This window comes from Ursus arctos, unplaced genomic scaffold, assembly GCF_023065955.2.
Source record: "Ursus arctos isolate Adak ecotype North America unplaced genomic scaffold, UrsArc2.0 scaffold_4, whole genome shotgun sequence".
Lineage (NCBI taxonomy): Eukaryota > Metazoa > Chordata > Mammalia > Carnivora > Ursidae > Ursus > Ursus arctos.
In genome coordinates, this window is record NW_026623056.1 from 90,549,136 (window position 1) to 90,573,169 (window position 24,034).

At 49.4% G+C, this 24,034-nt stretch overlaps 1 protein-coding gene across 2 annotated transcripts in view; it reads left to right on the plus strand.

The window, feature by feature from the left end:
* BACE2 (beta-secretase 2) overlaps positions 1–24,034 on the plus strand; it is a 156,624-nt gene that overhangs the window by 102,855 nt on the left and 29,735 nt on the right. Inside the window, exon 1 of one of the 2 annotated variants that reach the window (XM_026500880.4) lies at positions 17,894–18,090. The exons of the other annotated variant lie outside the window; for it this stretch is intronic. Coding sequence (XP_026356665.1) covers positions 18,072–18,090 — 19 coding nt within the window. The 5' untranslated portion in view covers positions 17,894–18,071. Of the gene's footprint in view, positions 1–17,893; positions 18,091–24,034 lie in introns of those variants that run through there. 2 annotated transcript variants of the gene reach the window in all.

Consider the following 24,034-nt stretch of genomic DNA (forward strand, 5'->3'; position numbering starts at 1 on the left):
GAGCTTGCAGTCTGGTGGGGAAGGGTTACACTCCAGTTAATAAGCAAGTTCACAGTGAAGTGCCTACAGTGCGGCCAGGGAGTGCTCAGCCCTGTGGGGGATGGGAGAAGGCGGGAGGCTTGGATAAATAATATCACAGGGCCACCATCTCGTTTGCATGTACCCCCACAGGCTGCCCTTTTGTGGCTCCCCCCGCTCTTCCAAGCTAACCTTGGCATCAATGTTCCAGCCACCTCGCACCTGCACAGATGTCTGGGGGAGGCCAGAGGGCGCTCCAGGACCCGTTCTGCCTGGAGATAGAGTGGGGGGCCAGATGGCGGGCCTGCCCTCTGCTCCCCAGAAGCTCTGCAGTGGCTCTGCCCGCCACACTTGCCTTGCTGGCCCTGGCCAGGCGGGGTTAGTCCCTCCCACCCTTCCCTCACCCTTATCCCACGAAGGGGACAGCCCCTCCACACACCTGGAAGCAGTGGTCTCACATTTGCAAGTGTCTAGGAGGGAGATGTGGGAGGAACAGGTTGTCTGTGACAGCAGCAGACTTGCTCACCCAGTTCCCGGGTTCTGACAGTCATTAAGGTTCCTCTCGTTCGGCTGTCCCCACCCAGGACCCTCCCACCCAGCGAGGCTCACCTTAGGCACACCCTAGGTACGGCCTCTTGCCTGCCCTCCCTGCTCTCCCTGTCTTACTCGCCCTGCAGAGCTCTGCGCAAGGAACCAAACCACCACAGGGTTACTGTCTGGGAGCTTCCGACGCCCCCCCCGCCCCCGCGTCCCTTCCACACTGACCCTGTCTGGCTCTGATCTCATGTTGTCTGGAGGCACATGGTGCACTGCTGTTTCAGTAAACTGACTGCCTCCAGGGGACACCGAACTGGAGCCCTGGCGGTATTTCTCCAACACTCACGTGCACATGACTCACCAGGGAGCTTGTGAAAATGAGGATCCCACTTCCGGTGGGGTGGGGGGTCTGCAGTTCTAACGAGCTCCCAGGTGGTGCAGGAGCTGGGATGACCCACAGCTTCAAATGCCATGGTAGCCTCTCTCTTCCCGTCCTTCGTTATCAAGTTCACTGGCTCTTGACCAGGGGCTGCTCTGCCTGCCAGGGAGACGTCGGTAGTGGTCACAACGGGGGCATTGCCCACTGGCCTACCGGTGCACAGAGATAGGGGTGCTGCTAGCTGTCCCACCCTGTCCAGAACAGCCCCACCACAGAGAATTATCTGGCCCCAAACATTAATAGTGCCCAGGTTGAAAACCCCTACATACCAACTCAGTGGGATCTAATTTTGCTCATACATTAGTTACCTAGCGTTCTTCTAAAAATGTCACTTCCTGGAGTCTCTCCGAGACAATGCCCTCGGAATCTCGGAGGTGAGACCTTGGTTCAGTACTTTCCAGACGCACTTGTGGTTCTGTTGTGCAACCCCAGCTGAGAAGCAGCCCCCCCGCACCCCGCATTGACTGTAGCGGTGGAAGCCGGGGCTGGGGAGAGGGTTGGTATCTGGGAACTTTTCACACACCCTGCAGTTGCATGGCACACGTTTTTACCCACATCGGCCACCAGGCTGTGGAGCAGCCTGAAGACAAATGGCTTTTTGTGGTCTGCATGGTCAGGACCTGGGAGAATCCAAGGACCTCCACGTGCACATGGGGGGGGGCGGGGTTTCAGCCTCCTCCCGGGTGGGGGGAGCCTATGGGGGCTCTGCTGCTCCCTTTCCCATAGACCGGCAGCATTTCACTGTCGTGATTGGCTTCTGCAAGCGCGGGCGCCACAGGGCAGTTTCCATTCCATTTTTATGGAGACTGTGGGGTGAATGGTTAATAGCAGTAATCACCGTGCGATTGCACAGGTGACAAAATGAAGGGCTGGCTAGAGACAAGGCAGAGACAGGACCTAGAATTTATACATTCGAATCACATGAAATCTTCGCTTTATACAATTCATTTGTTCACTCATTCATGCATGCGTGCATTCATTCATTCATCCAAGTGCACTAAAAATTTGCTGTGTGCCAGGGGTCATTTTAGTTGCAGGATACACAAGTCTGGGAGAGTTCTTGCCCACGGGCCACTCATGGACTTGGACTCATGGGTGGGGAGATGAGGGGACCAGATCATTATTATGCAGTGTGACAAATGCCCCAGGTGGAGCATAAAGGACGGGGCCCTCACCCTCCCCTCAGCCTGATTCCCACCAGCTGTGTGACATTGAGCAACTCACTTGCACTTCTCAGATCCTCAGTGGCCCCATCTGTGAAATGGGTGTAACAACTCTACTCTCCTCCACTATTGTTATAAAATAAGGTCATCGAAGGAGCAGGTCTGAAGGAAATGTTTTATTCATCCTTTTACCATCTCATGAAGACTCTGGACAGAAGAGAAGGTGAGCAGTGACCGGAAGAACTTGAGTCCGTGGAAAAGTGAAAACTTCTTTTGTTTTTCCCTTTAGAAAGAACGCAGAGATTTTCATTAAACAGGTTTGGAAAATTCTCTTGTCACCTCTAAAAAAGATGTGTGTGTGTGTGTGTGTGTGTGTGTGTGTGTTCATTTAATGACTTGCCATGCTGCTGATGACTGTTTCACTTTATAAAGGAAAAGCAGCTTTTTGGTCATGTCTAAAAGGAGGCTTCCATTGTCAGAACAAACTAAGGTAGGTTCCTTGGCATGACTGCTATGAGGCAATGTGACCAAGGAGTTTTTGCTTTGCATTTTTTTTATAATAATATTTTTTATTATATTATGTTAGTCACCATACAGTACATCCCTGGTTTTTGATGTAAAGCTCGATGATTCATTAGTTGTGGTCTGCATGGGCAGACCAGTGCACCATGCAGTACGTGCCCTCCTTACTACTTGCTTTGCATTCTTAATCAGGCATTCTGACTTTTGTTCTGTACGATGAGTCAAGAACAAATTAATGGTTTTATTTCTCTCAGAGAACTGCTTTCCTCCAGCCAAATCCTGTACAGATCAAACACACCTTATGTGTCAACAGTCATGACTGGGATAATTGAAGGCATGACATCAGTTCTCTTCTTGATCCCTGTGGCCTGAACTCAAATTACAATTTCCTGGTAGCAGCCCAAAGCATTGCTTTATGCAGGAAATGTTCTAGAAATACTAGCTCATTATTTCTCCCAGTTGAACCCAACATGGGCCCTTGAAGATCGGGCCTTCAAAGAGGAGATTGATACATAACACATGGGTGTGGTAACACACCACTGACGAGTCACTTAACCTGGCCCTCGATTTCTTCCATCTGTAACATAAGGGGTTGGAGAGCGGACGCCCCCTAACTTTCTCCTGGAAGGTTGCGTGGCCCTGGGTATGGATATCATGTTGTTCTTTACTGAAGGCTTGTCCCCTCAGCATTCCTATGTTGAAGCCCTAGCCCCCAATGCGATGGCATTTGGAGATGGGGTCTTTAGGAGATAATTAGGTTTAGAGGAGGTCATGAGGGCTGGAGGTCTCGTAATGGGATTAGTGCCCTTCTGAGAAGAGGGAGAGATAGCAGAGTGTTCTCTCTCTCTCTCTCTCTCAGTAACCCACACAGAAATGTCTTGTGAGCCCCCAGGGAGACGGTGGCTGTCCGCAAACCTGGAAGAGAGACCTCCCCCAGAGGCTAATCAGCTGGTACCTTGATCTTAACTTCTAAGCCTCCAGCCTAAGAAGATGAATTTGTACTGTTTCCGTTGCCCAGTCTGGGGTGTTTTGTCAGAGCCTGAGCTGACTGGTAACAACCACACTGGGCAGAAAATGCTTTGAGGGCGTTGAGTAAGGTGAAGCCTGGACTTTTCACCAGTTCTGCATTTTAAGAGGAATTCATTCTGCACACATGTAATTGCTGAATGTTGACTGAGTGCCCCACCCAGGGCTGTGCATTGGGGTCAGAAGACACAGGCCCTGCCTGCCAGGAACCCACAGAAATGCAGGTGCATCTGCCAGGCAAAGAAGTCGTTGACCCCACCTTACACCAAGTATGCGGAAGTACTGCGGGCAGGATCGGGAGAACGAACAGCATCTTCACAGAAATATTTTCATATGGAGGTTCATTCTAAAGGCCTTCAAAGGGGGCTCTTCAAATGTTCAAAAAATGAGTCATGGTGATAAGGGGCTGAGGAGAGCAGTGAGGAAGCCGTGCCCTGGCTTGAAGAAGCGGGAGCAGGTGTGTGCCAGGGGATAGCTGGAACCTGGAATGGGGCTTCCTGGCCCCCACAGCTCACACGCTGCCCCACAGGGGGCCTTCCCAAAGGCCTGTCCTTTCCTGCACGCCCTTCTCCGCCTCAGGAACTTCCCTGTGGGACCCTCGTGCAGGGACGTTTGGCTGAGCAGTTTCAGCAGCCCTAACTCCTCCTTAGGGAAAGCCTAAGGCAGTTTGAGGGGGTCCTGTGGCAGGGCCTCCACCGGGAAGGCCGCTGTGGTTTCCTTGTGCCTTCCTGGGTCCACCCAGCAGGAGAAGTGGTGATGGAGCCCACGGGACACGGGGTGGGGAGGGGGGCTAGGAGAGATGGTGGTGGAGCCCACGGGACACAGGAGGCACAGGAGAGGTTGGTGGTGGCCCCACGGGACACAGGGGGTTGAGGGGGCAGGAGAGATGGTGGTGGAACCCATGGGACATGGGGTGGGAGGGGCAGGGGAGGTGGTGGTGGCGCCCGCGGGACACAGGAGGCGCAGGAGAGGGTCCTGGTGGCCCCATGGGACACCGGGGGCGGGCGGGAGAAGCGGCGGGAGCCCCGGGGCCGGCCCCCCAGAGGGCGCCCCCAGCGGCGGGCCGGGGAGTCGACGCGCGTGCGCGGTCCGGCGGGCATGGCGCGGGCACGACGGCGCACACTGACTCCTGCACGCGGCGACGGGCGGCGGCGGCTGGGTGAGAGGACGCGGGGGCGAGGCCGGGCAGGGGCGGGATGCTGGCCCTCAGCTCAATCGTCTGGGGCCCGGGCTGCCCCGCAAGAGGGCTGAGACCCCAGGGTTGAGGGGGACCCGCCCGGGGGTCGCGGGGACCAGTACCTCACGTTGGGGTTGAGGCGGGAGGGATGGACGAGCCAGGCCCCTTCTCCTCAGCCGCCTGGGGCAGCTGGCCGCGACCCAGGACCCCCGGGCTCGCCCCCCATGTGCCCCCTGACCGCACCTGGGCAGCCGGCAGGGTAGGGTGAGCGCCTGGGGTCAGGCCCCGCCACTTCGGCTTCTCCCTGAAAGCGGAGGTACCGTTGGCCGTTTTCAGCTGGGGACTGGACACATGGGGGGACACCTGGTAAGGAGGAGTGGCAGCAGAGGGGGCCCCGTCGGGTGCTGTCCGGGTCACCCGGCCGGGACAGGGCGGTCGGCAGGACGTCATCGGGACCGCGTGGCGCGGGCCGGATCGGGCGCTGGGGCCCAGTGGGACCTCCGTGTTGGGCGGGAGTGGTCGAGCGCCAGGACTGCGGTGACTTCCGCCATGCTTTGTCCTTTCTTTCACCACGAATGTCTTCAGCTCTCCAAGGACTCCCAAAAGAATGTGTTTGAAACGACGCGTTTCCGGGCTCCGGGACCCACCCCACGCAGGGTGGTTGTCTAGGGGCCGAGGAACAGCACTGCCATCCCTCCAAGGCCTTCGCAGGAAGGTGGAGAGAAAGTGGGGTGGTGTGGGTGCCATGTGGGGTGCAGGCAGTGCGCTCTTGGCTTGATGAGTGATGGTTTAGGGTGCAGTGGCAGTTAAGGGCAGCCCTGCACAGCTGGGGACTGCAACATAGGGCAGCTGGTCCAGCTTAAAATATCACTCGGTTTCAGAAATAGTTTGTTTTCTTACATTTAGCATTTTTAGACTATTAATACATGTGCTGTTGAGATGTTTGTATTGTTTTCTTTCCCAAAGGACTTGCCTTTAAGAAACATCTTTTCCCGGGGCACCCAAGTGGCCCAGTTGGTTAAGCATCCAGCTCTTGATTTCAGCTCAGGTCATGATAAGGTAGTGAGATAGGGCCCTGGGTCGGTCCACTCTGCATGGAGCCTGCCTAGGATTCTCTCCCTCCTTTCCCTCCCTCCCTGCTCTTCCCCCCTACTCTCACACTCTCTCTATCTCTAAAAAAAAAAAGAAGAAGAAGAAGAAGAAGAAAAAAAAGAAAAGGAAAAGAAAGAAGCATCTTTTCTCACTGGAATATTCTAGGACAGGTGTCAGAATGTGTCTGTGATAGTCCCTTAACTTTTTTCTAAATCAAAGCTGAAATTCAGCTAGTTTTTCTCTTGATTGCTTATGACAGTGAGAAACAAAAGAACTCATTAAAATAATAATAGCGACCATGTATAGGGTGCCTTTTTATATCCAGCATTGTTCTGGTACCTTCTCTCTATTCTCTCATCTCTGAAGTGGGTGTTTTGAAACCCCCCTCCCCGCATTAGCTCAAACCCCAGACCACCCAGCTGCTGAGAGACAGAACTAGGGTATCGGGGTCAGTCTGATCCAATTTCCACGCTCTTTGTCCTAGAAATTTCAGCCTCTGCAGCGAGCAAAAATTGTTTCATAAAAAGTGAAAACCAGCAGCAAAGGAAATGAGTTTGGGCATTGGTTTCCTTGTTTTTATTCCTTAGAAGTCTTACATTCTGGGTGAGGTTCGAGTAAACAGATCACTCACAGGAGGGGATAAAGGTGAGGAGGAAGAGACACACGTGGGGGGGGGGGTGTCATGCAGAGTCTGATAGGTCATTGTGAGTGTGTTTGCACTCTCCCCTGGCCCCTCAAAGACCTGGTGGCCTCTCAATTTGTATACATCTTCATGAAAGGAAGCATGGCCCTCCAGGAATGTAGGACACCTGCCTACAGGGCCTGGGAGCTAAGAGACCCAGGTTCAAGCTTAGGGCCATGGGCTAAGGTGTCCTTTGTGCACTTCATCTGCCTCACTGTACAAGTGGGGTGGCCAGGGATCTGGCATTGAGCTCAAGGGAGCATACTGCATCATCCATCTCCAGGACCAGCCAGTTGATACTGGTTTATATTACTGATTTATATTATACTTTTGGCCAAAACCTCTTTTCCAGTCTCCAAATGGACCCTCCCTTCTGACAAATGGGCAACAGTTGCTCCAACCCTTGGAGCTGTTCTCTCACTTCTGTATCACTCAAGTTCATGCAAATTGGGTGCCTTTTCTCCCCACAAATGATTCACTCTCTGTACGAGGGCCTCTTCTGTGAAATGCGTGAATTCTGCTTCAGTTCCTCCCTGGCCCAGGATGCTGACCGTGACCAACGTGGTGATGCACGAAACACATAAAGAAACATTTCACGGGTGCCTGGGTGGCGCAGTCGTTGAGCATCTGCCTTCGGCTCAGGGCGTGATCCCGGTGCTCTGGGATCGAGCCCCACATCAGGCTCCTCTGCTGGGAGCCTGCTTCTTCCTCTCTCACTCCCCCTGCTTGTGTTCCCTCTCTCGCTGGCTGTCTCTCTCTGTCAAATAAATAAATAAAATCTTTAAAAAAAAAAAAAAAGAAAGAAACATTTCAAAACTATGGGTTATAAAACTCCCTAATCACAATTAGGAGAAAAAACACTCCAAAAATTTGGACTCTTCCTCATACTTTTAAGTGTCCATTTCAGGGTGGATTTCTGTAGCTAAGGGTGTGACTCAACTCTTGGTTTCTGAGGGCAGCACCTTTTCAAATGAAAACCCCAAAGTCATCATGGATTATCTGCACAAAAGCATCTGTCAACTTCGAGAGACTTGGAGAGAAACAGTCCGTAAGTAACAGCTTGACAAGCAGGAAAAACAAAAACAGTTCAGAAGCTTAGACATACTGCTCTGGACCCTCACCTACCAGTCCTTCCTAAGAGCAATGGCTGTTCATAAACAATGGCTGTGTGGTCAGCATGGGACCTTCATGTGTGTGTGTTACCATCTGGCCCACCCAGATCGCTCCCAGAACAAAAGGGGCGCAGCCCAGAATGGCATCTGAAAGAAGGGCAGCCAGCTCCTCAGTCAACATTCTCAGCTCACCTCTCCCAGTGGCTTCTGACCTCATTCAGACTCAGAGATTTCTAAACTAAGTCTGGGCCTCCTGCCAAGCCAGAGTTCACAGCCCCTGGATTTCTCCTCTCAACCTGTTGCAGACAAGGAAGCTTCTGACAAAGTTATGGTTTAGAAAAGGGTTGAAAGTTTTCACTCAAAAGTTGCCTTCTCCAACCTCAGGCTTCTTCCTTTCCCTCGCCTGTCTTTCTCCAGGGCAGCCTATGTCCTGCTTGTCATCACCCCTAGCATCCCTGGTCCCCCAGCATCACCAGTGCCATCCATATGACCCCATGCACAAGAGTCTTTGGGGCCTCACCCAGCGTACTCTGATCTTTTTGAGGGTTTTCCACTGGCATGCTCCTGTCTGCAGGTCAGTCCTCCTTAGGGATCTGTGTTGCTGCTTCACTTTTCATAACTCTGCACTGGAGGGTGAGCTGCCCAAGTCCTGGATCTTTGTCAGTTTTGTTCCCTGATGTATCTCTGGGGCATAAACAGTGCTTGGCATCTAGTAGTTGCTTAAAAAATATTTGGCTAATTGAACTGAATTGAACTAAGACCTGTACCTTCCCCAGAGCTCAGCTCCTCTGTCTGGGTTTCTGGCCCCTTGAAAGATGAACACTTCCTCCCCCAAGGTTGGAAGAGCTCAGAAGGGTCAGCCCTTCCACTGTCCTATGACCTTCCAAGGAGGCCTCCCAGGACATGGAGAGCCTTTACTTTCCTTGTCGTTGGTCAGCTGGCCAGGATTCTGAACAGCTTCACCCCCCAACTCAGCAGAGTCTCTGGCTGCCTCAGAGCCTTATAGGATAAAGTGCAGAGTGTACAAAAAATGAAATGTCTCAGGGCCTGCTAGCTTCAGGCTGTCTGCGCCAGTACATTCCATATATTCATTTAATCTCAGCAGTTCTAAAGATGTTATAATACCGTTTAATTAGCACCCCCCAAAATGAACTACTTAGGTATAAATCTAACAAAATATGTACAAGATCTGTATGAGAACTACAAAATGCTGTTGAACAAAATCAAAGAAAAACTAACGTGGGAGAGAGATTCCATGTTAATGGATGGGGAGACTCAATATGGTCAAGACATCAGTTCTTCCCAACTCTGTAGATTCAGTGCAATCCCAGTCAAAATCCCAGCAAGTTATTTTGTGGATATTGACAAACCTATTCTAAGGTTTACATGGAGAGGCAAAAGACCGAGAATAGCCAACACAGTATTGAAGGAGAATAAAGTTGCAAGACTAATATTACCCAACTTGAAGACTTAACTACAAAGTTACAGTGAGCCAGATAGCATGGTATTGGTGTCAGAAGAGAAAAATCGATCAATGGAACAGAAGAAAGAGCTCAGTAATAGACCCACATAAATATAGTTAACTGATCTTTGACAAAGGAGAAAGGCAGTACAATGAAACAAAGATAGTCTTTTCAACAAATGGTCTTGGAGAAATAGAACATCCACATGCAAAAAACGAATCTAGAAACAGGCCTTACACCTTTTACCAGATTAACTCAAAACTGACCCCAGGCATAAATGTAAAATGCAAAACTATAAAGCTCCTAGAAGATAACATAAGAGAAGACCTACATGACCTTGGGTGTGGTGATGACCTTTTAAATACAACATGAAAGGTATGGTCCTAAAAGGAATCATTGATAAGCTGGGCTTCATTTAAAGTTAAAAATGGCTGTTCTCCAAAAGAAAGTGTCAAGAGAATGAAAAGACAAGACATATTGATAAGGAACTGTTGCCCACAATAAACAAAGAACTCTTAAAACAACAATAAGAAAACAAACAACTAATTTTAAGATGGACCAAAGGCTTTTAACAGACACTTCACCAAAGAAGATATATAGATGTCAGATAAGTGGATGGAGAATTCAAGTTAGCAGCCAGGTCATTCTGCAGATCCAAGTAGACCGAACTTAGGAGTCATGACTGTAGAATATGGCCATTAGGAGTCCCCAGTTGTCCTGTCGCTGTGATTTCAGTGAGCAGATACACTCAAGGAGAACATCTGCTTGGACTCCCGTGGAATCCTTTGGAATCCTTGCTCGCTAACTGATGGCCTTTGTGACAGTCGATGCTTCACCTCACCATCCGTAAGACAGTTAATGGCTTCCCTTTAGGCTGTTGTGAGGGCAGAAAAAGATCTCTCAGTATGGCCTCCAGAACAGAGCATGTCCCATGCTGGGGACTCTGTGGCCATGAGCCATGACAGTGGAATCCCAAGTTCGTGTGTAAGGTGTAAATGCAAAAATCACTAAGAAATATCTGAGCAGGAGATGAGGGAGAGAAAACAGAGTATAAAATCCAGACATCAAAACAAGTACACATGGGCTTTCATATGACAAAGGGGCAATTCAGTCAATGCTGGGAAGTGATCCTTCCACAAATGGTGAGCCACTGGCTAGCCAGCTGAAGAAACTAAGTTTGGATCTCCATCAAAATCTTGTATTGAGGGATCAAAAGTTTTAAGTAAGAAATGAGAACCTAAGAGCTTGTGGGTGGCTCAGTCAGTTAAGCATCTGTCTTTGGCTCAGGTCATGATCCGGGATTGAGCCCCACGTTGGACACCCTGCTCAGTGGGGAGCCTTCTTCTCCCTCTCCCTCTGCCTGCCCCTCCCCTTGCTTGTGCATGCACACGTGCTCTCTCTCAGTGTCAAATAAATAAACAAAATCTTTAAAAGATAACTTAAAAAGAGAGAAATGAACCTTTAGAGAAGGGGAGTAAGGCCTTTCTAAGCAAGACAAAACTCAAGCTGCAAAAAGAAAAATCATAATTTTTTTAATTGCACAAGGGGAAAAAACCCATACTCAAAAACGGGAAAAATTTGTTATTACCTATGATAAAGGACTAATTAATACAGAATCGTAACAGCTGTCATATACAATTTAGAATTGCATAGCAATGTGTATAGTGTCCGTATAGTGTAAAGGGGGGGGCTTTATACCATATTTAGGTGTGTAAGAGTGTCTCCTCCATCCTCAGCTCCTTGTTATTTTGGTTGCTTTGCATTTGAGTATGTTTTAAGGGGAGACCCATTTTAAATGGCCCTGCTTTCCCAAGTAAATAAGTCAGGTGAAAATCAAGAGGAATAAACATTATCCTAGAAAGCCCTTAAGATGACACGAGCATGCACAAGCGTTGCTAGAGCATGTCAGTGAGTGCAAGAGCCATCCAGGTGTGTTTTGGCAAACTTCTTTCAAAATTACAGATAATGAAATCTCAGCAGTTCCACTTCCAGGAATTTGTTCCATTTATTATTATTTTTTAAAGATTTTATTTATTTATTTGACAGAGAGAGAGAGAGACAGCTAGCAAGAGAGGTACCACAAGCAGGGGGAGCGGGAGAGGAAGAAGCAGGCTCCCAGCAGAGGAGCCCGATGTGGGACTCAATCCCAGAACACCAGGATCACGCCCTGAGCCAAAGGCAAACGCCAAATGACTGAGCCACCCAGGCGCCCCTATTTATTATTTTAAAGTAGGCTCTGTGCCCCGTGTGGGGCTTGAACTCACAACCCCGAGATCAAGAGTCATGTGCTCCACCGACTGAGCCAGCCAGGCACCCCAACACTGAGTATGTGTTGTTGTTGTTGTTTTAATTCATTTCACATAAGTGAAACGTTCTATGTGAAAGATACCTGTCACAGTGTTAGTCCTAACAAGAAGTGGAAAAGAATCAAATGTCTGTAGTAAGGAGCTTGCTAGATAAATCATGGTCCATGAACACTGTCAGATCCTCTGCAGCTGTTGAAAGAATATGGAAGTGCTCTGTCTACGCAAGTGACAGACTCTCCAGGATACCTTGACAAGCAAGATGTGGGGCAGGGTGAGAGTATGGGCCAATTTGTTAAAGCATGCGTGTGTCGCAGGGGCTAGTCTCATTTGGTTGGGTATGTATGAAGAAATTCTGGAAAGACACCCAAGAAATCAGTAATTCTGGTTTTCTATTAGGTAAAGAGGATATGGGGATAAGAAGGTGATTATTGCAATATACCTTTTAGTAAACTTCTTTAAAAATTGGACTATATAAATGTATTATCTAGTCAACAAATTATTTCTTACGGCTACTACAAATTAAAAAGAAAAAGACTAACAACTTAAGAGAAAAATGGGCAATTTATATGACTAGACTATAGTTCCTGAAAAAGAAATACGCAGAAACCACAAATGGCCTTTAAACCAATGAAAATACGCCCAAGCAATCACTTTAACGAAAGAAGCAGTTAGAATAATACTAAGACTTTCCCCCCAGCCACAGATAAGCATAGATCAAGCTGTTGGATGACATGATGCGTGAGGAATTGTATGGACACATAGGCGTTCTCCTGTGCTGCTGGCGGCTGTGCGAACCGCTGTAATTTCTCTGGAAATACCTATTAAATCCAGAGTTCGCAAACCCTCTGACTCAGTAATTCACTTCCAGGTGTTTATTTTAAATCCATCTCAATATTTATGTCAAGGTGGATGCACGAAGGTATTCATTGCAGCATTTTTAGTGCAAAAGATGACAACCAAAAATTCCCTCTACGCCTATCTTAAAAATATGTTCATCCAACAGTAAAAGCCTGGGTGTGTTTAGTAGAGATTCAACAATTCTATGCGTTACCGTTAGTGCTCACCACAGCTAGTTACCATCTGTCACCAAGCAAGTTATTACAGTGTTAAACTGTACCTTTCATCCCTGCGACTTACCTATTTTACAAGTAGAAATTTGTGCCTCTTCGTCCCCTTCACCTAATTCCCCCATCCCTCCACCCCCAAGCCCCTCTGGCAACCACCAGTTTGTTCTCTGTATTTATGAGTCCGTTTCTGTTTTTGTTCATTTTGTTTTTTAGATTCCATGTAGATGTGAAATCATATGGGATTTGGTTTTCTCTAACTTCACAGAGCATAAATACTTTCTAAGTCCATCCGTGTTGTCACAGATGTCGAGATCTCAATCTTCGTTATAGCTGAGTGTATTCTATTGTACACACTTACACCACATCTTCTTTATCCATTCCTCTACCCATCAACACTTAGGTTGCTTCCGTATCTCATAGTGCGTATTTACTTAAAAAACGTTTAAAGTAATGTGGCTTTGTAGTATGCTCAGTCAAATGCAGCAGTGTTTTTGCTTTTATGTGTTTCCTTCTAGCCTTCTTATATGCATAAGTGTCCACTTTTTCCCTGCTTTTTCACTTAACATGCATTTCATGTATGTTTCCCGTGTATATTATAAGCAATATATAATCTTTTTAAAAAGATTTATTTATTTATTTATTTATTTATTTATTTATTTATTTATTTTAGAGGGAGAGAGAGTGTGTGTGCATGAGCGAGCACAAGTGCAAGGGCAGAGGGAGAGAGAGAATCCTCAAGCAGGCTCCCTGCTCAGCTTGATCCCGGGACCCTGAGGTCGTGACCTGAGCTGAAATCAAGAGTCGGACACTCAACGAACTGAGCCACCCAGGCGCCCCAGTAATGTATCATCTTGATAACAATCATTTTAAGTTCCTGAGTAGAGGTTCAAGTGTTTGAACAGTAATTCATTTAAGTAGTTATTCTGCCTTTTATGAACCTCATAGATGGCTTTACATTTTTCACTATTAATATACATAACATTTCCTCTTTAGAAAAAAAAATATTCCCTAGTATAGATCAGAAGTGGAAATTATGTCTTTTTTTTTTTTTTAAAGATTTTATTTATTTATTTGACAGAGAGAGAGACAGCCAGCGAGAGAGGGAACACAAGCAGGGGGAGTGGGAGAGGAAGAAGCAGGCTCATAGCGGAAGAGCCTGATGTGGGGCTCGATCCCATAACGCCGGGATCACGCCCTGAGCCAAAGGCAGACGCTTAACCGCTGTGCCACCCAGGTGCCCCATGTCTTTTTTTTTTTTTAAGATTTTATTTATTTATTTGTTTGAGAGAGAGGGAGAGAGGGAGAGGGAGTAGGGAGAGGGGCAAAGAGAGAGGGAGAAGCAGACTCCCCGCTGAGCAGGGAGCCCAATCCCGGCTCCATCCCTATCCCAGGACTCAGGGATCATGACTGAGCCAAAGGCAGCCGCTTAACTGACTGAGCCACCCAGCTGCCCTGTCTTTTTTTATTTTTAAATAATGGGAGCTGCTAGGGGGAATTTGAGTAGCCATGTTTGTTATAAACCTGCTGAGAATGGGAAATGGGGTTGGGATGCAGGCGATGAGAACAAAATCAAAACAAACCCTAACTTAACCAAGGAAGTAAAAACTTTATACACTGAAAACTATAAAACATTGCTGAAAGAAATTAAGAAAGTGACCAATAAATGAAAAGACATCTGATGTTTGTGGATTGTGAGGTTTAATATTGTTAAGCTATCAATACCACCGAAAGCAATCTACAGATTCAACGCAAACCCTATCAAAATCTCAATGATGTTTTATTGGACAAATAGAAAAATCCAACCTAGGGGCACCTGGGTGGCTCAGTCGGTTAAGCATCTGCCTTCAGTTCAAGTCATGATCTCAGGGTCCTGGGATCGAGCCCCATGTCAGGCTCCCTGCTGAGCAGGGAGTCTGCTTCTCTCTCACCCCCTGCCCCTCCCCCCACTCATTTTCTCTCTCTCTCTCAAATAAATAGAATCTTTTAAAAAAAGAATAGAAAAGAAAAATCCAACCTAAAATTCCTGTGGAATCCAAAGGGACTCTGAACACCAAACTAATCTTGAAAAAATTGGAAGGCTCAAATTTCCTGATTTTGAAACTTCTCATAAAGCTACAGTGATCAAGTGGTACTGGCATAAAGACAGATTCTGTATATATCCATGAAATATACCAGAGAGTGCAAAAAGAAACCCTTGCATAGATGGTCAAATGATCTTTAACATGGGTGCCGAGACCATTCAATGGGGAACAGGTGGTCTCTTCAACAAATGGTGTTGGGAAAACTGGACATTCACATCAAAAGAAGGTAGTTAGGTTCTTCCCTAACACCATCTACAAAAACTAACTCAAAACGGGTCAAGGACCTTAATGTAGGTCCTAAAAACTGTAAAACTAACAGGAAACGGGAGGAAAACCTCATAACACTGGATTTGGTAATGATTTCTTAGATATGATACCAAAAGCACAAGCAACAACAACAACAAAAATAGATAAATCATACCATATCAAATTAAAAACTGTGCATCGTAGGACACAATAACAGAGTGAAAAAACAACGTATGGAATCAGGGAATATATTTGCAAATGATATGTCTGATAAGGGATTAATATCCAGAATATTTAAAGAGCCCAAACAAAGCAACAACAATGAAACCAGACTATGACATGTGCAAAGAACTGGAACAGACATTTCTCCAGAGATGATATACAGATGCCCGACAAGCACAGGTGATTCTCAACATCATTAAGCATTAGAGAAATGCAAATCAGACCACAGTGAGGTACCCACTGGGACGGCCACTACTTAAAAATTTAAAGAGCAAAACAAAACGTGTTGGTGAGGATGTGGAGAAACTGGGATACTTGTACACTGTTATTAGGAATATAAAATGGGGCAGCCACTGTGGGGAACTGCATGGTGTTTCCTTAAAAACTTCAAAATAGAATGCCCATATGATCCAGCAATCTCATTTCTGGGTATGCACCCAAAATAATTGAAAACAGGGTCTTGAAGAGATGTACATCCATGTTCATAGTAGCATTATTCACACTAGTCAAGAGGTGGAAATAACCCAAGTGTTCATCAACAAATAAATGGATAAACAAAATGTGGAATAAACATATGATGGAATATTATTCAGCCTTTAAAAAGAATGAAATCTGTCATATGCTACAACATGGATACACCCTGGAGACATGATACTCAGTGAAATAAGCTAGTGATAAAAAGACAAATAGTGTATGTTCCACTTCAGTGAAGGTTCTTTCTTTTCCTTTCTTTCTCTTTTTCCCTTTCTTTCTTTCTTTCTTTCTTTCTTTCTTTCTTTCTTTCTTTCTCTCTCTCTCTCTCTCTCTCTCTTTCTTTCTTTCTTTCTTTCTTTCTTTCTTTCTTTCTTTCTTTCTTTCTAGGTATATTTATTTGAGAGACAGTGAGCGGGAGAGAGCATGAGCAGGGGCAGAGGGAGAAGAAGCAGACTCCTTGCTGAGCAGGGAGCCAAATGTGGGGCTCTTCCCAGCACCCTGGGATCATGACCTGAGCCAAAATCAAGAGTCGGACACTCAAGCAACTGAGCCACTCAGGCGCCCCTTGGGAGAAGCTTCTAAAGTATCTAAAGTCATAGAAACAAAGTAGGATGGTGGTTTCCAAGAGCTGGGGCTGGGGGAAGGGGAGTTGCTATTAATGAGGACAGAGTTTCACTTTTGTAAGACAAAAGGTCTTAAGTTTCGTTGCACAACAATGTGAATATACTTAACACTACTGAACTGTGGACTTAAATGTAATTTTTTTAAATGTAAATTTTTAAATTTGGACAAGATAGTAAATTTTATGTTATGCATTTTTTTTTTTTTACCACAATCGAAAAGAAAATGAAAACAGAACAGGACATAAAAGCTCACTCTCGAAAATCAGGTGAGCTAGACAAAGGCGAGACTCTTGGTCAATGAAACCAAGATCCACTTCAATGCACTGATGCACTTGCTTAGTGTAACTGTGAGGAACAGCTGGAGAGTGGCTTCGGAGGGCTGCTGTAGAGCAAGGGGGCGTCCAGACTGAAGTGTGCCCTGCTCAGGCTATGGGTACAGTTCTCAAGTCCTGGGAACTGTGGAGACCCTGTCTTCTGATCTCCCTGATTCAGAGACAGTCGGGGGAGGAGTGACCTGGAAGAGTAAAGCCGAACTGTCCACAGGGCATGTGTCCCCAGGCTCCCTGGATGGGGCCACACAGGAGCTCCTTAGGAGGCAAAGACGATGGTGGAGGAGGGTCATGGTAAAGCTCCTTCTGACAACCCACAGGATGATGGGTACCGTGGGACTAGGGGAGGGGACTCCGTGTTACATTGTTGAGGCTTCTGGGCTTTTCAGGAGAGGAGAAACAGGAACAGAGCAGAACTGTGGAGCCCGCGGTTCTGGGAGCGGGAGTGGGTCTTCTGTAGAACCCTGCCAACCTGGAACACTATTTCTACAAAGGTGACCAACTGCCCTTGGAGCCTTAACTTGCCCTTGGCAGCCTGAGGCCGCTATGACTACCTTGTATTCCAAAGAGCTATAAAAACCTGATGGATGTGTGGGATTAAGTCTACGGAGAGCAGCTGGGGCGTCTTCCGGGAAGCTTTCTTCAAACACCTGCCAGACTCCCACCCTAGCAGCCCTGGCCTCCGTGTGAACAAAAGGACCTGCAGACCTGTGACCCTGACCATAGGGTTGGGGGCACTGTCCTTGCCCCTTTTCCCCAAATCAAGCCCCGAAGTAAAGGAGGAAACAAGAGGTCAGGGCCTTGCTGGGCTGTGCAAACCACAGCTGGCAGCAGGACTGTCCTGAAGGAAGCAAGGAGCCCTATGACCTTGGCCCAGGGGCATTGACCTCCAACTTGGAGCTTGCTAGGACTCCGCTTTGATGTTTAAAAGGCTCAGGGCATGCTTATCTTTGTAGCCATTTTTCCTCTTATGAGACATTAAATTGGTGGCTGAAGCTGCAAACTGTTAAGGGACACAGTGTCCCTGGTGCCTGGGTGGCTCAGTCAGTTGTAAGCATCTGCCTTCTGCTCAGGTCATGATCCCAGGGTCCTGGGATTCCTGCTAAGCGGGGAGCTTTCTCTCTCTCTGCCGCTCCCCCTGCTTGTGCTCTCTCTCTCAAATAAATCTAAAAAAAGGGGGAGGGGGCTACACGGTGTAGTGCTCATTACTCTTGGCCCCCTGTTGGCGGGGCGGAAGGAGCATCCCTCCTGGGCTGCAGGCCCAGAGCTCGTGGGCGCCGCCCCGCGCACCTGCCTGGCCCACACCTGACAGAGTTGAAGGCACCTGCCCGGCCAGCACCAGCCGGGGCCGCAGCGGCCCGCACTTCCCGTCAGGCCCCGTCTGCCCGCCCTTTGCGCTCCTTCCCCGCCGCGGCCCCTTCGAGGGTGCGTCTCTGTCGCCGCCCGACCCCTGCGAGGCTCGCTCGGGTGGCCCGAGAGCTGCACCTGGAAGATGCGCCCGGGGACTGCGGGTGAGTGCGACTCTCACTGCAGGAGGAGGGATAGGGGACTCGGGAGGGGGAGAGCCACCCCCTCGCCCTTCCTGGGAGCCCCCCCCCCCGCGCCCCGCGAGCCCGAGGGCGGGGCGGGTGCTGGGGCCGGGTCTTCCCATAGCCCTGCGATCAGAAATGCGGAAAGCAGCTCGGGCAGGGGCCAATTCGCTGGGTCTGCCAAGCAGGTAGTCCTACACCATCTCCCGGCTCCGTGAGTCTGATGCTTTGCCTGGAAAGTAGGTTCCAGTTGAGCGTAGGCAGCGCTGGACCCGACGAGCTCTGGGAGGAGGGGGCCTCCGTCCGGGGCGGGCGAGGGGGGGCGGGGGTAGGACATGAGCCTGCTGGGATGGCCCTGACCTCCTGCGCTGTCAGCTGTCCGCAAAGGGCTGCGAGCTGCGGAGTGCATGCGCTTGTGGGCTCCACCTGGGGCTGCTCTGGCAGAAGTCAGGGGTCACTAACCACAGGTCCAACTGACCAGCCCAGGAAGTTATGAAAAGTGAGGGACAGTGAGGCAGCCTTTTTAAGTCGGGGGGGGGGGGGTTGTGAGTGGATGGGAGGTGGGGACGGATTAATGTGGAATGCCCCATTGATGCTGACTATAAAATTTCTGCTAGCGTCTCTTTATAAGGCTGTTTTTATGTTTTCCAAATATCAAATTACTTGAGACTGCAGAAGGCTTGGAAAAAAATAGGAAAAAGGGAAGAAGAAACAAAAGTGATCCCACCAGTCATGTCTGCCTTCCTGATGCCTGCCTCGCTTTATAGGGTGCTCTGGGGTTCCGGGTTAACCTCCCCACCTTTGTTCTTCCTGATTGGGTTTGCTGTTCCCTCCCTATAATCTGAGAAATCTGGATCCTTCCTGGAGCAAGGCAGTATACCTTGCGCAAAAATGGGAAGTACAGAAATGGAAAGTTCTCTAGGCTCCTTTAGTGGCCCCTCCCCCTCCCTGGAGGGCTGCTTGGCTGCCCAGCGGCCCTGGGGATCGTAGACTAAACCATTCTCTTTTGTTGGGGCACACCATTCCAGCTGTGTGGTCACACTCCAGAAAGTTCTCAACACCAACTTTGCAGCTTCATTCCCAACGTTTGGAAAGACAGATTTTAAGATTTTTCTTTATTGTGTGAAATAGTCATGTTCTCTACAAAACTGTTTATGAACAGCAGTGTTTTTGGTAACTTGTGTGGATTATAGGGTAAATGGGTGGAAATATATCTCTCTTTTTTGGGGAGAAGACATCTCCCTTGGGGCACTACTTTCATGATAGCTATTTTGGAAGATTTTTTCCCCCATGTTTCTATATTCTTCTAACATTTTGCTGGTTACTTGGTGGAAAATGCTGCATATTCTTAGACTGCTTTCCCCTACCGACACCTATCTCACACTTGGCCCTTGTGAGTGGTTCATGGCCCATGTGGTCCTTTTGCATAAAACTTTGACATAACGTCAGATCTGTATTTATGAGGACGTGTGTGGTTAAGAGAGAGTCACCTGCAGAAGCTCAGAACCATGTTACTTTGGATTTTGCGAGCTTGGGATTTGGCAGTATTCTCGGAAGCAACATTTTCCTGGATACTTCAGTCAAGCCCTGGGTCTGTCCCAGGTAGAAAGTTCACAGGCGGGACGTTCGGATGGAATGGATGATGTAAGTTAAGCTGCCACCACGCTTCACCTGGTAGCGGTCGTCCTAACTCCTCCAAGGTGCTGGTGTGTGACACTTCCGAGGCAGGTTACCTTCCCAGCCTACTGTGAGGTTCGGGTGTGACATCTCCCAGTCTTTCTGCCAAAAAGCCTCGGTCAACAGGACAGTGACAACAGTGGACACTGAGGCCGGCAGAACCTGCAGCCATAAAGCAGCCGAGTCCCAAGGAGGATGGGTAGGGCTCAGCCCCCCTCAGCCCTCTCTCACTCCCCCCTCCCCAAGACAAGAGGGACAGGTGTGGCCTCCTCCAGGGCGAGGGGATTTGGTTCATGCTGGCAGGACTGCTAGTGACAAACAGCTTCCTCCTCCTACTTCCTTTTGAAGGAGATCCCACCAAACAAAGCATGTTCGTAGGGGTTCAGAGTTGCCTTCTTCAGGGTCCCTGGGTTGGAGGGGTAGGTGGTACCCTGAGAGCCGCTTACCTGTAGCCTGGTAGTGCATGTTGGTTTTAGGACTGCTGTCTTCTCTAGCATAAGTGAAGGGTCTGGGACCAACCTGACCCCAAGAATCTGAGGGTGGGGATGAGGGTAGGACACACACACCACGGCACACAAGACGAGTGGGGTCCCTGAAGAGGGATTTCACTGCCTCCCCAGCTGTGCTTGGAGCTGGCCTTTGCTCCAACCCTCACATGTGACACCTGCTGGTCGGAAGCACGTAGGAGGACACGTCCGTCAGCTGCCACTGGTGGCTTTATTCCTTTACAAGAAAAGGCCAGATCCTGGTTACAGGATCTGTCCTTCTGGATCACAGAAGTTTCCTGAACTCAGTATATTTCTTCCCCATCCTTACCTCCCCTTGGAAGCTGCTGGACCCCCTCCCACTCAGGCCAGCGAGCCGTCTTAGCTGAGGTCTGGCTCCCACCTTTCCCAAATGAGTCCTCACCTGTGCCCCGCTGGGGCGCGGGCTTCTTCTCTGCCGCCCAGGGTCTGAGCCTATTGGGGCAAACTGCTTCTTGCACCACCTGGTGCGCACTGATGCAGGTATCCAGCCCCAAGCCTGGCTGGGCCCCAGCTTGTCTGGGTGTTGTCCAGGCTCCCAGGCCTGCTGTCCCCTGGCGGCCAGGTATTTTGGTGACTGTAAGGCCTGTACATTGGCTGTTGGACTAGTTCACCACTGGCGTGGGCCACCAAACTCTCGTGGTGGACTGGTCCCAGTCTGTGCTGCCTGATCTGCCCTCTCGCCTGGAGGTGGTTCTGGCTCTAGGTCTTGGCTTCTCTCCGCCAACCCCAGGGACCAGCTGCCCCCAGCCAGAACGTCACTGGCTCACCCCTCCCCTGAAACATGGATACTTTATAGCCTTCCCGGGAGCGCTGGAAAGTGTCCAGGGTTGGGAGCTTACTGCCACAGTTTAGAGTTGTGCCTCCAAGCGCTTGGGCTGTTCAGTCAGTCCTCATTGTCCTCCCTGTCACTTCCGTTCATATGTCCTTGTTCAGCTGGGGACAGAATCATGTCTCCCTTCTGTGTAGCTGCCCCTTACACCTGTGGGAGGTAGCATTGTGTTCTGTTTCAGTGTCCTCCAAGCTAAACAGCACCTCTGCTCAAAGACCTCACACGAGACGTGGTGACTAGAAGGTCCCGTGAAGAGTCTCTGGTTTGCCAACTGTCTTCTTTAAATATGACACTTGGACAAAATAGTCAGCTGTGATCTGACACACACAGGACACAATGGACTACTGTTGCCTTTGAACCTGACACTTCATGCTGACTCCGTTTCCAGCAGTCATTCCACACTTGGTGTGCATCCAACAGAATTTTCTGGAACCTCTGTGACCCATGTTCTGTCTTGGTGTGTGGGCACAGCCCTGGAGGGGGAAGAGCCTCGGTGTGCAATGCCAACAAGGCATGTGAAGGGCTGATGTGAGGGTGCATGGCAGGCTGCACTGAGGTAGGGAGAGCTGTGGAGGGAGAACAAGAAGGCCGGAGGTCATGGAGGAGAGCGCCGCATAGGCAGAGGGACAGACTCACACAAACGTACGTGGCAGGACAGGGCCAAGGCTCTGGTAGATTGGTGTGACCCAGCACAGAGCAAACAGGAGTTAACAGGAACAGAGTCAGCCACGCCTGTGGCTCTCAGTTTGTTTCCTGTGGCTGGTTTTCTCAGTTTTGAGGTGTCTTTTCAGCCTTGCAAACTGCAGTGGCCACCCTGTTCCACCCCTGCATAACCTAATAACTTTAGGGACCAGATGGTTTCGAAAACAGAAGAACATCATGGATGTGGAAGCGCACACTTGAAAAAGACCAACTTGTTGCAGTGAAACCCACGAGTCCCACCTCATTCCATCAGTGCCACCCCCTGAGCTCACGAGCCGCCACCAGGCACCAGCGCACAGGCCCAAGGACACATGCCCTGAGGACCGTCCACAGATCCAGAGCACAGGCCCAGCGAGGAAGCTTCTGGGTGGAAGACTGGGAGGGCCCCAGCCTGGGAGTCCTGGGCCTCTGCCCTTGGGGTCACAGTGCATCACCGTGCTCCCACATCCGTGTGTTCACTACCGGGAAGGCACCCTGCCTCAAGCTTCTAGAGTCCAGAGTTCTTGGGTCTTATTATGTCATTGGTTACACAGTCGGCTCAGGCTCCCCTTCATCTTCTCCTGGAGGTCCCAGGCAGGGCCGAAAGTGCGGGCCCTCCGATCACATGGCCAGCCCCTCCCTTAAAGCTACCTATGGACCTGAGGACACTCCACCACCCCCAACACCTCATGAGCATAGACTCCGATGTGGTCGAAAGGAGTCCCTTATGAATAACAGCAGACACTCCTAACATATAGGAGATACCAAGGGTTTTAGGCTCTCCATGCCAGGAATTGGAACAAAGCTAAGACACAGTCTTTATTACATCCCCTCTGATAAGTCCACATGGTGTCTGGGGCAAAGGGGGGTGTGGAGTTTTTACTCACTGCCAGCGAGAGGGAAGAGTGATGCTGATGGTGGCCTGGAGAGGGGGAGGCAGGAGAGATGAAGAAAAGTCTATGGAGGTGAGATTTATGGTGTTAGTAAACCCAACAGGACTGGCCAATGGATTCTGTCAGGGCTGGGAGGGGAAGTATGAGATAAAGGAAGAATCCCGGGTATCTGGCACCTGACCCCATCCATCCACTGAGATGGGCCAGATGTGGGTCAGGAGCAGATCTGGGGAGAATGAAGGGTTTTCCTCTGGGACATCTCAGGGTGCTGACAGCAGGTTGGCAATTGGGCACCCCTGTCGGGACCTCAGAGGATTGTCTGGGCGGGCTAATCCTGGGATCTGGAGGAGAGGCCCAGGCTGTGCCCTGGGAGGGAAAGCCAGCAGAGAAGGTCAGGACGTGCCCACAAAGTGGGAGCCCCGTCAGGCGTGTGGGTGTCATCCAGGGAGGACATGCACAGGGGTGCCTGTCATCCGGGGGCGGGGCGCTGGCAGCATGGAGGACTTGGAGGCCTTGACCAGCACAGCTGCACTGAGCCATGGGGTGGGAGGGGAGGCCTGGAGGCTGTGGGAGGGGATGGTTATTTCCAGGTGCTAAGCCCAAGTGGGTACAGGAGTGAGGCAGCCACAGGACATTGTGCGGTCAGGTGGGAGATCCCTCTCCTCCCCTCCCTTCTCTTTCCTCCCTCTCCTTTCTCCTCTCCTCCTCCCTCCTTTCTTTCCTTTTCTTAGTTCTTAGGACTGGACCTATTAACACATTTAAATGGTGACAGAGAAGTTCCTGCATTGTGGCACTTTTGGTGATCCTGAACAGAGTCCCGATCTTTGAGATATTTAGGGGGTAAAATCAGAAAGGGCTGGTGGCAGGTTGTCTGTGAAGGGACTCCCTGTCCCGCTGTCCCCTAGGCCTCCTGTGACCTAGGAATGGGTAATGGCTTTTCCTTAAAAATTGGAAGGAAGATGCCAGAGCCAATCAACCAGAAAGATTACTTCCGGGGATTTTCTGCTTCTGCAAAACTTGGGTTTCCCTGCAAGCTGGTCTGTGATGATAATGACAGGTTTGGTGGCTTTTCCCAGGGTCACAGGGCCCCTTTGCATGTTCACAGGGCGACAGGTGCTATTCTCAGCATAAACAAAACAGTCCCTGCCCTCTAGACTGCAGTCTGCTTCTGAAAGCCTCCTCACAAAGAAATGAGCCACTTTGGTCTTTTTAGGCCTTTGTCAGGCATGTTGGGTCATGAGGCCACTCATGAATCACTGATGTTAGCATCTGAGCAAGCTCTAAAACTCAGACCAACAGCAAATATAAAAACTTGGCAT